This window comes from Polyodon spathula, chromosome 2, assembly GCF_017654505.1.
Source record: "Polyodon spathula isolate WHYD16114869_AA chromosome 2, ASM1765450v1, whole genome shotgun sequence".
Lineage (NCBI taxonomy): Eukaryota > Metazoa > Chordata > Actinopteri > Acipenseriformes > Polyodontidae > Polyodon > Polyodon spathula.
This window is the reverse complement of record NC_054535.1, coordinates 51372302-51385443: the sequence shown is the minus strand read 5'-3', so window position 1 is coordinate 51385443 and position 13142 is coordinate 51372302. Positions and strand designations below refer to the sequence as shown.

The 13142-nt window shown below is 42.3% G+C and overlaps 1 protein-coding gene across 1 annotated transcript in view; it reads left to right on the top strand.

Moving 5' to 3' along the window:
* LOC121326748 (polyamine-modulated factor 1-binding protein 1-like) overlaps window positions 1-11208 on the top strand; it is a 14971-nt gene extending 3763 nt beyond the window's left edge. Inside the window, exons 2-13 of the mRNA XM_041270199.1 lie at window positions 1939-2128; window positions 3622-3775; window positions 4109-4276; window positions 4806-4973; window positions 6005-6172; window positions 6592-6759; window positions 8310-8477; window positions 9090-9152; window positions 9905-10014; window positions 10256-10330; window positions 10699-10792; window positions 11126-11208. Of these exons, the coding sequence (XP_041126133.1) occupies window positions 1939-2128; window positions 3622-3775; window positions 4109-4276; window positions 4806-4973; window positions 6005-6172; window positions 6592-6759; window positions 8310-8477; window positions 9090-9152; window positions 9905-10014; window positions 10256-10330; window positions 10699-10792; window positions 11126-11200 (1601 nt within the window). The 3' untranslated portion in view covers window positions 11201-11208. The remainder of the gene's footprint in view (window positions 1-1938; window positions 2129-3621; window positions 3776-4108; window positions 4277-4805; window positions 4974-6004; window positions 6173-6591; window positions 6760-8309; window positions 8478-9089; window positions 9153-9904; window positions 10015-10255; window positions 10331-10698; window positions 10793-11125) is intronic.
* Window positions 11209-13142: the final 1934 nt, after the last annotated feature.

Here is a 13142-nt window from a genome sequence, read left to right as displayed (position 1 = left end):
ATCTAAGCTGATAATTATAAGAGAATTGCATTCAAAAATTTTATTTTTAAATGAAAATGTAAATCTTGTCAATTTAAATGAAATGGTCACCCAAAGCAAGGGATTTCAGTCTGAAGCCCAAGTCAGTAAAAGTCTGAAATGTGTATAACACGGTGTTAGAAACTGGCCTAAGTATAAAAGTGTCTTTGTTAAATGTTCTCTGAGTTAACTAGCATGTTACATAATTAACCTTTTGTCACCAATTATTAACAACAGGTGAGGGTCCATGATTCCTATAAATATAGGTAGCATAGGCACAAATTTGTCATTCATGAATGTAAGGGAGCAGAAAATGGCAAAATACTCTCAGTTAACCAAAGAAAAACGTCTGTAATTACTTTAAGAAATGAAGGTCAGTCTTTAAGACAAATAACAAGAACTTTGCAAGTGTCTGTAACTGCTATGGCCAAGACCATCAAACGATTTGAAGAAACTGGCACTCATGAGGACCGAACAAGGTCAGGCAGGCCAAGGGTGACCTCAGAATCAGAGAACAAGTTAATTCAAGTCACAGGTCTGCGAAACCGGCGATTAACTGCCATTGAAATACAAGCTCAGCTAAATGCTAGTAGAATTACAGATGTTTCAACATCAACTGTTCAGAGGAAATTGCGTAAAGCTGGCCTAACTGGAATAATTGCTGCAAAGAATCTATTGTTGAGAGTGCAGAATAAGAGAAAGAGACTTGCCTGGGCCAAAAAACACAGAAACTGGACGTTTGAGGAGTGGAAGTCTTATGGACCAATGAGTCAAAATTTGAAATATTTTTGTCCAACTGCCGAGAATTTGTAAGACACAGAGAGGGTGAGCGCATGAGTTCTGCATGTGTGATTCCCACTGTCAAGCATGGAGAAGACAGTGTCATGGTCTGGGGTTGCTTTGCTGGTGACAGAGTTGGTGATCTTTACCAAGTTCATGGCAAGCTCAACCAGCATGGCTATCATAGCATACTTCAAAGGCATGCCATTCCATCAGGATTACGGCTAGTTGGGCAGTCCCTTCATTCTTCAGCAAGATAATGACCCGAAACACACCTCAAAGTTGTGCAAGAACTATCTGGCGAAGAAGAAAAGTGAGGGACAATTCAATCTAATGACCTGGCCAGCCCAGTCTCCAGAACTCAATCACATAGAACTTGTATGGGACAAACTGGACAGAAGAGTCATTTTTCCAAAGCTACCCACAAGTGCCCTACATCTCTGGGAATTGCTGCAGAAGAAGAGACATGTCGGGTGGTTTCCTGCTGAAACTTGTTAACCGAGTGCCTTGTGTTTATGAGGCTGTTATTAAGGCAAAGGGTGGCTATTTTGAGGAATCCAAGATTTAAAGACAATTTTCAATTTTCTTGAACATTGCTTTGATACTTCTTATGTTTTGTTTTGTATATTGTAACATGTGTTTTCATTTTCAAGTATTTACAGAAACGTATACAACGTAAAACAACTGTCAATTATGAAAAAAGCCTAGTTTCCTGCAAGTGTACTCAAACTTTTGACTGGTAGTGGTGTGTGTGTGTGTGTATATATATATATATATATATATATATTTATATGACAGGTCTCTATAATACTTACAGCTCGTCGGTCAAAGGTCCTTTTAGGGTGGTTAATACAGGTTTTAATGTACATATATTTATGTAAAGTAACTCTGAACATGCTTGAATGAATACATTATTTAATTCAGCATAATCCGTTACTTACTACTTCATTAACTGAAATATGATTAAGTATGAATTAGAACCAGGATCCGAGCAGGTATGGGTGCGCATCAGTGTGAAATGAAGAAGCATTATATAAATGTACGGCCATAACTTCAAACACAGTCACCTGTAACATTTTTTGTTTCTGTCGGTATTACTGTAAGTATAGTGAGGCCCTGCCTTTCTCTTCCCTCTCTTAGCCCAGGAACTGGCCCGGCAGGAAGAGAAGGTGGTCCTGGCGGAGGGTGGCCAGCAGAGGGCACAGGAGCAGTTGGGGGAGCGCGTGGCAGAGGTGGTGCGTCTGGAGCAGGGGGAGCGGAGACTGCAGTCTGAGCTGCGCGTGCTCCGGGAGCGAGTTGCCAGTGCAGACCAGGAGATTGAAGGATCCAGGTAACCAGACCTGCAACATTCCCCATTCCAAGTAAACCACACTGTCCAAGACTGACCAGGTCATCACACACCAGAGTCATTCTAATCATCCAAAATCAGACCAACCCTAGTCTAATCCAACACAAACCTGCCCACCCCCATCAAAAAAATCAATTTGAATTTAAACTGGCTCACCAGCATTGGTCAGGAACCACACCAACACATGTTGGTCTAAATCCATCCAAGACTATGGCAGATCCTCACAGGTATAGAACAATTCTTTCAGTCTGAGTGGATCCATAATATATAACTTCACAATCATCACAAATAAAGTTTTAAGAGGTTGATAACTTAGAGCAGCAGGGTTGGCAAATGTACAAATTGACGATTCCCCCTCTCCCTTCCTAAAATGCTGTTCTGGTTGCCTTATTATTTGCATCAAATTATGTAACATTTCAGCTTCCCATCTCTTTTAACTGCGTGTCTCCCTGCCTGCTTGAATGCTGGCTGGTCGATATTGGGATCATTTCAGGTCGAGGACTAATGTAAAATCACTTATTTAAATGGCAAAGCAAAAAGGAATCAGAACATCTTAACCAAAGTCTTGCCAAAGGTCCCTTGTTCAGGCAGCTAACCCTGAGCATTAAGCACACTTGCGGCCTGCCAATACGCATTAGGGGGGATTTAGTAATTAAGTGATCGGCTGAGGACTAAACTGGGTGTTTGCAGGCTGTGAAGCCAACCCCTGGTCCCATCAGCCATGCAGACAGAGGATTCAAATTGCTGTGGATATTGATTAGGCCGGTAGGAGACGGGGGGGTGGGGTGGGTGTTAAGAGAGTTCTTGGGCCATCGATTAGCTGTTACTGCGGCCAGCTTGTCAATGCAAAGTGATCTGAGTGCTATTAAGGCTCAGGGCTTTCCCAGGGTTATCAAACTGTTATTTCTACGAAACGCTTGGCTAAAACATTTCCATTCTAGGTCCCCTACCCTCAGTTTCTGCAGCTTTCCCAAATTTGATGAGATTGTGCTTGAACAGTAATTCATTCTGTTAATATAACTGAATGCTTGTGGTGTGTGTGTGTGTGTGTGTGTGTGTGTGTATATATATATATATATATATATATATATATATATCTATATATATATATATATAGCTTATACAGCTTACTCTGACTTGTTTGGTTTTAATGAAGCTGTACAGAAACAGTTTTCAGTGAGATGCAATTAAACATGCTGTGAGTGAAGATTGTGGTAACATTCTGTGTCTGAGAACACCTGTAAGGGGTTATTGATTTCCTTGACAGAGGATTCATATGTTGCCATCCTAGAAAAACTATTATGACTTATGTTTCCATTTTCATAGCCTGTCCAGTATTCCAGGTTCTGTTCTATGAGTTTTAGAATTATTAACCACGCTTGGAGTATTTCTGGTTACATGCAATTTAGTTAGTCCAGTAAATGCTCGTGGACTCGTGCTTCAGTGCTTCGGTGAGAATGTTGTTGTTCTTGTAGGAGTCTGATTGAGAAGCTCAAGGCCGAGGTCACTCAGAGCAAGCAGAGCCACCAGAGCACACTGCAGGAGGGGCTGAGGCACCAGCAGGGGGCGCAGCGGCTTGAGATGGAGCTTGGCAGCAGCAAGGAGCAGATCAGGACCTTGCAGATCCAGGTAGACATGACATAGCTATTCTACATGCACTGTACTGCCACAGACTCTTAGGGGTTAAGACTGGCATTGGGTTGAGAGTATTTTCAAAGAAGCAGTGACATCTCTTTTTTGATCTAGTTCAAAAGGTTGTTGTTGTTGCTATTAATCAATATAATTACTGATATGTACATTTTTCTTTAGTTTAGCCTAGCATGCATGCTGCTTACACAAAGAAAAGAGTACATAAGCATTCCCCCCCTTAGAAACTTGTAGTAAGATGTTAAAATACATCTTGTAGTGCTGTTAAGCAATACCTAGATTTCACTACTTATGTGACTCTGTATCGCTCCCTAGCTGCAGGAGCAGGCAGAGATGAGCCATCGTCTTCGGGCAGAGTTGAGCCAGGAGCAGGCTCAGCAACAGGACCAGCAGAAGCGCCTGGAGAGCGGGCGAGAGCGAGTGAATGGGCTGGAGAGAGAAAACGAGGAGCTCCGAGCCAGGCTGCACTCCACAGAACAGCTGGTGAGGCCTGTTTGCTGGGGTTTTCGTAACAGTAGAAGTATTTGAGGCTCCTTTCTGTTCCTGCCTCCTGTACATTACGTATTGCTGTAGCTCTGGAACTCAATTCCAAAAGTTAGTAGAGACTTGGATTATGTTCAGTCCTTCAAAACTAACTGGAAGTTTGGGCTTTAAAACTGCTTAGACCTGCATCTAATTGTGTTAGTGTACTTTTGTATTCAATATGGACAGTGCTGAGTTGTTTCACTTGAAAAGTGCTTTGTAAATGTACGTTGTTTGCTGTTGTTGTCAGTATGATGTTTAGAAGATTAAAATAAAGCTCCAGAAATATAGAGCCATTGGGGCCAACTCCCCAATTCGATTAACCTTGGGTTAGCATTGAGAGCGTGACAGTATAGGAGCAAGTGATGATACTAACTGTGCTATAATTTCTATAGGGCTTATACATGCTATTCTATACAAAGCTGTGACTGCTGTGTATCTGTTTGAAATGGTTTTGGTTTTAATGGTTGCTGTGTTTGTCTGTCTACAGCTAAAGGATAAGGAAAAGCAGATATCCAGTCTACAGAACAGTGTTTCTGAGCTCCACAGCGCCTCCCAGCACCTGCGAGAGGAACATGCTGCTTTCCAGTCACAGCTACACCATTCCAAAAGAGACATGGAGGAGGCACAGAGTCAAAGCAAGACGTACTGTGAAGAGGTGAGGCGAGGAGAGGATTTGAGGCAGGGACTGAGTGAAGAGGTGGGGCTGGAGAGGTTTTGAGGCAGGGGGTGAGACGAGGAGAGGATTTGAGGGGGGGGGCTTAGTGAAGAGGTGAGTAAAGGGTTAAGTGAAGAGGTGAGGCAAGGAGAGGGTTTGAGGCAAGACCTCAGTTGACATGGTGTAGACATGGTGTAGGTGTAGAATTGAAGCAGAGCCTGAATAAGATTATAAACAAAGACATGCAGTTAAAACTAAACCAGAAAAAAAGAAACACAAACTAAGAGAGGTTGAGCGACACAGGCAGGAAGTGAGGTACAGTGAAGAGGTGAGACAAGGTCTCTGTGAGAGGACAGTGAAGTTGAGACAGAAGATAGAGATGCAGCATAAGGCAATGAAGCCAGAAAAGAGACAAGCAGAGAGTAAGCAGGGTAACATAGGCAGAGAGAAGGGGAAGAGTAACCTAAAGCCTGCACACAGCCATAGTGCAGCCATAAATGCAGTCAGTGGTGCATGCTGAAAAAATCGGGCAGAATTTGAACCAAGAAGATGAGAAGGAGAGTGATTTCAGACAGGGGCTGGGCTTCAGTGAGATGGAGAGACACCCAAGTTAGCTGGATAGCGAGGATGAGAGACAAGACCTACAGCCAGAGCAGAGCCAGATCAGACAAGGCCTCGTCCCAGTGGAGGTAAGGCAAGAGGAGACAGAGGGAGAGGGGCACCCCAGTGAGCAGGATGGCAGAGTCAGGGATAGGACAGAGACACAGCGAGGACGTAAGGAGGTAGGACCCACAGCCTGCACAGAAAGTGAGGCCAGAAATTAAATCAGAGCAGTGGAGGGAGTAAGGCAGGGAGAGCTTAAACCAATAGACCATAGAATAACAGAGGCAGTTGCTGAGTACCGTAAGGGTATAGGTGCAAGTAATCTAAGGGATCAGTAAATGGAGTGAAAACAGTGGGTAGTTTATGGGTGCAGTGACGTTGTCTTTGAGTTCTGTGTAACAGAAAGTGTTGGCTCTGTGCTCTTCCAGGTTAGCAGGTTTGAGGAGACGGTGTCAAGGCTGCGGGCAGAGCTGGAGACAGCCCAGGAGAGGGCGAGGCACGGGGCTCGAGAGCTGGCCTCGGCAGAACAGGGAGTCAGAGAGCTGAGGTTGGAGCTGACCTCTGCGCAGGGGGCTCACAAGGAGAGCATGGAGCAGGTGGGCGTTTACATTTTTAATATGGAGGATTTTCAACCGAAACAACTGTTCAACAAAAAAAAGATATTATATAAATACACACAGTGATTAAATCTGCGATATAAGAAACTAAATGTAATTGGGCTGTTTCCAATGTGAAAGATTTATATATTATGCAAATTATATCTCTGACGTATGATACTAAAATGATAAGGTGAATCAATCAAGAGCCTGCTAAAACTGATCTCAATTTAATATGAAGACATACTACAGGAGGTGTACAAACCAGTAATAATTATCACCTTTGTAGAACTTGAAATGATTACCAACTGGACTATTATAAAAACAGTGAAAGCAATTCAGGGCAGATTTAGCGTGGGTCTGATTTCTTAAATCATATCTGTGTCAGATATCAATGCCATATTGTTCGCTCCCCTCAGCTGAGCGAGCGGAGTCGGGAGGCGGCGAGCCTGCGCAACGAGCTTGTCCGTTCTCAGCAGCGCAATGCTCAGCTCGGGCAGGAGAACGCTGCATACGAGGAGCGAATGAGGCGTCTCAACGGGGAACTGAAGAGACTGCAAAGCCTGAGCCAACACACACACGATGAGGTGAGCCCGGCACCATAAATACTGACCCCAAAGTACCCAGCCTCTGTCTAACACCACCCGGCAGTAACATCACTGCAAACCATGCTTTTTGCAATCTTACATAAATAGTAGGCATAGGACATTCCTAGACAAAAATCCCAATAGAAATTAAGGACTGGTAATAACTGAAGTTAACTCAAGGATTGAAGTAGCTATTCTAGTGAGAACACTGGCGTAGTGGATTATTTAACACAGTCCCCAGTGCAGGTTTTATTTTATTAAATGAAGCTCTAAATGACAATCCTCATCATCTGGCAGCCCTGTATCTGTGAGAGCTGGATAAATAGAAACAAAGCCACTGCTAATCCACCGCCTCTCTCACACACAGCTTACGGCAGCCTGACTCCCTACACCAGACTTGCATTAAAGCAACAACACAGCAATTTCCCAGACTGCACCACTGCTTTTTAAAGAACAATCTGGCAGCTTGCTTAGCTGTGCTGCTGCCATGCTGAAGAACTGGCTTGTATTTTACCATGCTGCTGTTTTACAGAACATTCTTACCATTTACCAAGCTGTGCTACTGTTGCTGTTGTGTTTAAATCTGCAATTTCAATTACAAGAGTCAAGTTTAATATTCACACGAAAGCAGCACTGGATAGTAATCGTTTGTAAGCACTGTAATACATAAAAGTAGAAAAAGCATATCTACTTATCGATGTGACCTGTTTAATAGGCTTCTGCACACAACTGAAGGCTAAACAATGTATAAGTTGTAAATTGTTTACAAAAAAATAAATCCAATATTAGTTTGATTATATTTAACAAAAGCGGTGTCATAGTAAATTGTCAATCTGTTGTTGTTTCAAATGATTGAAAGATCAAAATTAGTGTCACCTGTTTCTGCAAAATCCACAAGTCACACAGGCTTTTTAAAGTGGAAGAAGGAAGAGATGACAAAAGTTCATTTCCGAAACCTTCGATTAGTGTGCGCCTGTGTTAGGTTGTCCTTTCCTGCGGATTAGGCAAGAGATCTCAGAGAAAATGATGAAAAAATAATCTGCAGACTTTGGTTACACTGAGATCACAGAGGGGATTAAGAGGGATGTGAAGCTAATGCACAGATAGGCTGCAGGAAGTGAATTTCATCTCCGCTCACGTCTGGAGAGGACCTGTTTTAATTGCTTTGGTTTCCTTCATTATATGTATTGCTTTTTTTCTGCATTTAATTTGCTCTCCCCTTTTCTGTAGCACTTGAAAGCTCATACCAGACGAAATCCAGTGTCTACAAGCGTGTCTAAAGGTGGACGTGCAATACATACTACAGTGCATGTATAGCTAATTAAAAGACAACTGTCTTACCAAGAAGATTGCTTATTTCAAATCTTTATCATGCTCTTACAGTGTAAGGAAGAAGGCACTAGCTCAATTGTTTGCCTACTTGACTTTTATAGTTTATTTATGGATGATACCTCAGATCACACAACACTATGGAGTTCAGCTCCACGTGAAAACATTGTACCTGAGTTTTTGTACACTGTTTTTTGTGTTAATATCTATCGCGCCTACAGGCCAGAGCGTACGAGAGCAGGCTGTCTGAGCTCAGTGCCCAGCTAGCACTTACACAGAGGAGGGGGCAGGAGCAGCTGGCAGCGCTGGAGTCGAGAGATGAGGAGACAGTGATTCTCAAAGTGGAGCTGGCGTCCCTCAGGGAGAAATACCATACCTCAGTCCAAGAGGTATGACACGCACCCATTTTTGTGCATGAAACACTGACAGGTCCAGCAGGTATGCAACATAAGCCCACTCGATGTGCAGCAAACTCTGTGCCAAGTTTAAGGAGGTCTTGGAGTGGTAGTGCCAAGTTGTCAGTCTTCATTTCTGCGGGTTATAAGAACAGGAACAGTTCTCCTCACCATGCTTCAGCAGACCCTACTGGCCAGGTGTCCGGTGAGCTCAAGTGGACACCTGCAGGGCTGTCCATGCACCATGCACCAGGGGCCTGTAGCTTGCAGATGTCCGCTGTTTAGCTTCCGTTGTCATGGTTGCAGGATCAGACAATGCCCACTGACCATCAGTTCTCCTGAGCTGTTGTGGGGACTCCTGGGAACATAATGGTTTATTTGGGACAAAACGGGGTATCGGGATAACTAATAATTTACTCTCATAATATACGCAACATTAAAATCTAACATTGTCTCTCACAGTGACTATGGTGATATAGTTATATTATTACTCATGATTTGTTTAGATATAAAATAATTTGAAGAGAGGCATATACATTTAAGTCATTAAATAAAAAAAAATTAAAAATTTGCTGTTTTAATCATTTCTCCTTGTTTCTTTTACAGCGAGATGTCTTACACTCAGAGCTGAACATGTTAAAGCAAAAGTACATGGCTACCTCCAATGAGGTACAGTACAGACGGGCCATACTTCTCTCTCCACTCCCTAGAAAGCAAATACAGACCACATACCATACCCTGAAGTCTTCTAACTTTGTGTGTCTATCTGTAGTGTGTAGCTTTGCTCTCTGGTGGTTTGTTTTTCAGTGGGTGTGTATTCACTTGACGCTGTCTTTCCAGGTGTATTTGTATAGACAGTGGATCACTGTGTGCATTCTATCTATCCCCAGGTTGAGCTGCTGCAGTGGTCAACAGTACTTTAATGCGTTATCTTTGTAAATTGTTTGACAGTGTGTCACTTTGTGTGTAGTGTGGATTGATCTGTAGGTCACAGACAGTGTCTTACTGTGTGTTTTGGTGTAGCTATAGCTATAGACAGTGTCTCTCAGCTATAGACAGTGTGTGTAGTGTGGATTGCTCTCTATAGCTAGAGTTACTGTTAATAAATAATAATAATCTTTATTTTTATATAGCGCCTTACATAGTGGACCACCATCACAAAGAGCTTTACAAGATACGAGACTAGGGTGTGTGAACTATGCATCAGCTGCAGAGTCACTTACAACAACGTCTCACCCGAAAGACAGAGCACAAGGAGGTTAAGTGACTTGCTCAGGGTCACACAGTGAGTCAGTGGCTGAGCTGGGATTTGAACCGGGGACCTCCTGGTTACAAGCCCCGTTTCTTTAACCACTGGACCACAGTTTGTTTTGGTGTGGATGGATCGCTGTAGTCTCACTGCGTGTTCTTTCTGTCCCCAGGTGGAGGTGCTACGGTGTTCTCTGGGTGCAGCACGCTCGGACAGCTCTCGTCTTCATCAGGAGAGCGAGCTGGTCGTGTCTAATGTCAACCAGTGGGTAAAGGAGCAGAAGTGAGTATCCTAGCAGCACTGCCATTCACTTCAATAACAGTGACTGGGAGACAACACTATAGCTAGTGAACAGCAGGGCAAAATGCCACAAGCACAGGTTTAAACAGATGTATTGTGTTAATGGAAGTTAGTGTTTACTGTAATTACTGTAAACTCCCAGTTTCTGAAGATCGCCTCATATTGCAGGCTCCATTTCAAGCCCATTTTACTCCTCTCCTTAGTTTTTGTTCTTTTCTTTCAGGCAAGCTAATGAGAAACTGGGGACAAAGATAAAGGAGCAAAGCAAACAGATAGTCCACCTGACAGCTGAAAAGGAGTAAGTCAGAGCACATTCACCACAACCTATATGATATCTTGCAGTTGATTCTCTAACTGTAGGTATAGATTTATTGTTCAAATGCATCACTGCAATAAAGGGGGAATAAAGTTAAAACGTGAAGAGAATGAGACCTGGTCCTCACCAACCCTCTTCTGACACATTCACAATGGCAGTCATAAATGTATATACAAACACACACACACACACACACGCACTATGGATAATGACACAGGCTACAACTACTCTTACTATGTCAATGACAATGATGCTTCTGTCAGTTACCCTGTATCTTCCCTGTACGTTCTGCAGTAAGGAGAGGGGCAGGTCTTTTTTCCAGGACTAACTTGTTTCCCCACTCATAACAGCCACCTAACGGAGATGATTGACAACCTGCAGAGAGAGAACAAGAAGCTCAAGACAGAGCTGGATGAGCGGAGGATCGAGATCGAGAGGGTTCGAGTAGGTGCCTCAGTTCACTTATTCCAGAGGGTTAGAGTGGTTTCCTCAGTTTATTTATTCTAGAAAGTTCCAGTAGGTGCTTCAGTTTATTTATTCTAGAAAGTTCCAGTAGGTGCTTCAGTTTATTTATTCCAGAGGGTTAGAATGGTTGCTTCAGTTTATTTATTCATTTAATTTACTGGAGCCTTGTTCGCCCAAAGTCATTTCAGACAGATTTCTTATATTAACATTAGCTCTCATTATTTTCTATTTAGATCAATTCCCTCTTAGTGCTAGTAAGCATGGTGCAAGTGTCTTCTTTTTAATCATCATCATCTGTCTTTCACCTTCTAGGCTCTCCACGCAAGCCAATCAGAGCACCTTGCTGTCATGACTCGACTACGAAGCCAGCTGCATGACCCGGAGTAAGTACACACTTAGCTGGGTTTTCTGCTACATGGAATTCACCAGGGTCTATATTAGGATGTGTATAGTCAAATAAAGGAAAAATGTGTTTATAAGAATAGAAGTACAAATGACCTACTTTGTGGTTTAAGTAGTAGTTTCTGCATATTGCGAGCTGCTGATTGGGTGTTAATGATTGGTTTCTGAGGTAGCTTGTGTCTGTACTCAAAGTAAATTACTGGTACTTTATTTAAGTGTTAAGCCATAACATTTGAAACTTGCACAATGAAAGCTATTGGGAATCTATTGTAATCTACTCTGTTAAAATGCAATTAATGTTTAATTATTTATATTTTTTATACATTTTAATGCCAAGGGATTGTAGCCGAATTATCCTACTCCTGTACTGCTGTTGTTTAATGAGCAATGTAGCTTAGTGGTTTGCAGTGGTAGCTTAGTGGCTTGCATTTTAAAACCCAGTTCACATAGCAACAGTTTTTGTTTTCATTTATTTCTGTCCATCATCTTTACGAGCAAAGTTTAGAATATCAGCCTTAACGTAGTGAACCTTTTTCAAGTACGTTTGCCATTTCCCCAGATCCTTACCGAAAAAGTATGTTCTATAAAACCCCATTGCACTCTGGGGACAGCGTTTAAATCCTGTAGCTGTATCATTGCTCTGCTTGTGTGTGTTTGTGCTGGCCTCTTAACACGTTAAGAGAGCACATGCTGCTCTGGCCAGTTCAGGTACAATCCTGTGCTGCTGAAAAGAGCTGAGGTTGTTAACACTGAAGAGGCATTTCTTCAGCCAAGCATCAAATCTCAGAGGCAACCACAAAACAAGCGACTTGAACTTGAATGCACAAAACAAAAGTTTTTAAACTTTGTTTTTTTTTGTTTTTTTTTTTTTTTTTGTATATAAAGATCTGTTTCCCCGTGCTGGGACGAGCCTCCAGTCTGGTCTATGTTTTGAATGGACTCTTATGGCTCTTAATGACTATTAGATCGGGGTGTGGTCCTTTAAGATACTAACCACTAAACCACTGGGTAAATAAACAAAGCTAAAATGGTGTGCTGTTGTTCTGCTGGGACATCCTAAAAGCCTTTGCAGGTGCAAAATTAAATAGCTGGATAAATCAAATGAATGTAAAGTGGTGGAGACTCTCGCACACACGCACACACTCTCACTCAATGCATTTGTTTATTTATCATATCAGATTCAGGAGCATGCAGCTATCAACTCCTTCTGCATCATTCATTTGCTTTCATTAACTGTCATTACTGAGGGCTTTTAGGAAGGACGCTTGGATTTCAGCACGAAATCACAAGAGAAAAGCTGTGAATCCAGTAAACCTGTTCTCCCTCCCAGAGTTTGCAAGAGATATACATTACCAGGCTAAAGGGGAAAGCAGTAAACAAAAGAGAAATGCATTCATGTTGTCTGAAGATGCAGTCTCCCACAATCACATTTGGATTTGCACACCAACAGTCATTCCTTGTGGTCTTATCTGCTACATTCATCCATAGTTTTGCCTTCTGTACATATTTTTAAATAAGGCATATTTGTGTTTCCTTTTAGAGAAAAGAAAAGCAGCAGCCACTTCTATTTGCAGAAGCCCACCTGCCCCCCTAAGACGTTGTTCTGCATTTCTGAAAGCATGGGGTTCATTAGCTTTTTTTTTCTTTCTTTTCCACTTCACTTCCAGCTAGAGGTCCCCTGATTGATAAAAAGCCTGTGCTGTTTATTTGGGAATCAGGGAATGAAATATTCATATTCTATGCTTTTCTGAGCAGAAGTTATCAAGATGCGGTGTAAATGGTACTTGGGATTAGATTTTCACAGAAGACTGCGGTTATTAAAAAAAAAAAAAGAAATCTGTTGGCCATCTTCCTGGGAGGCAATCTATTTGTTTTTCACGCAGCAGCAGAGTAATAGAGTCAGCTCTTAATGCAGTGTAGCAAAAAT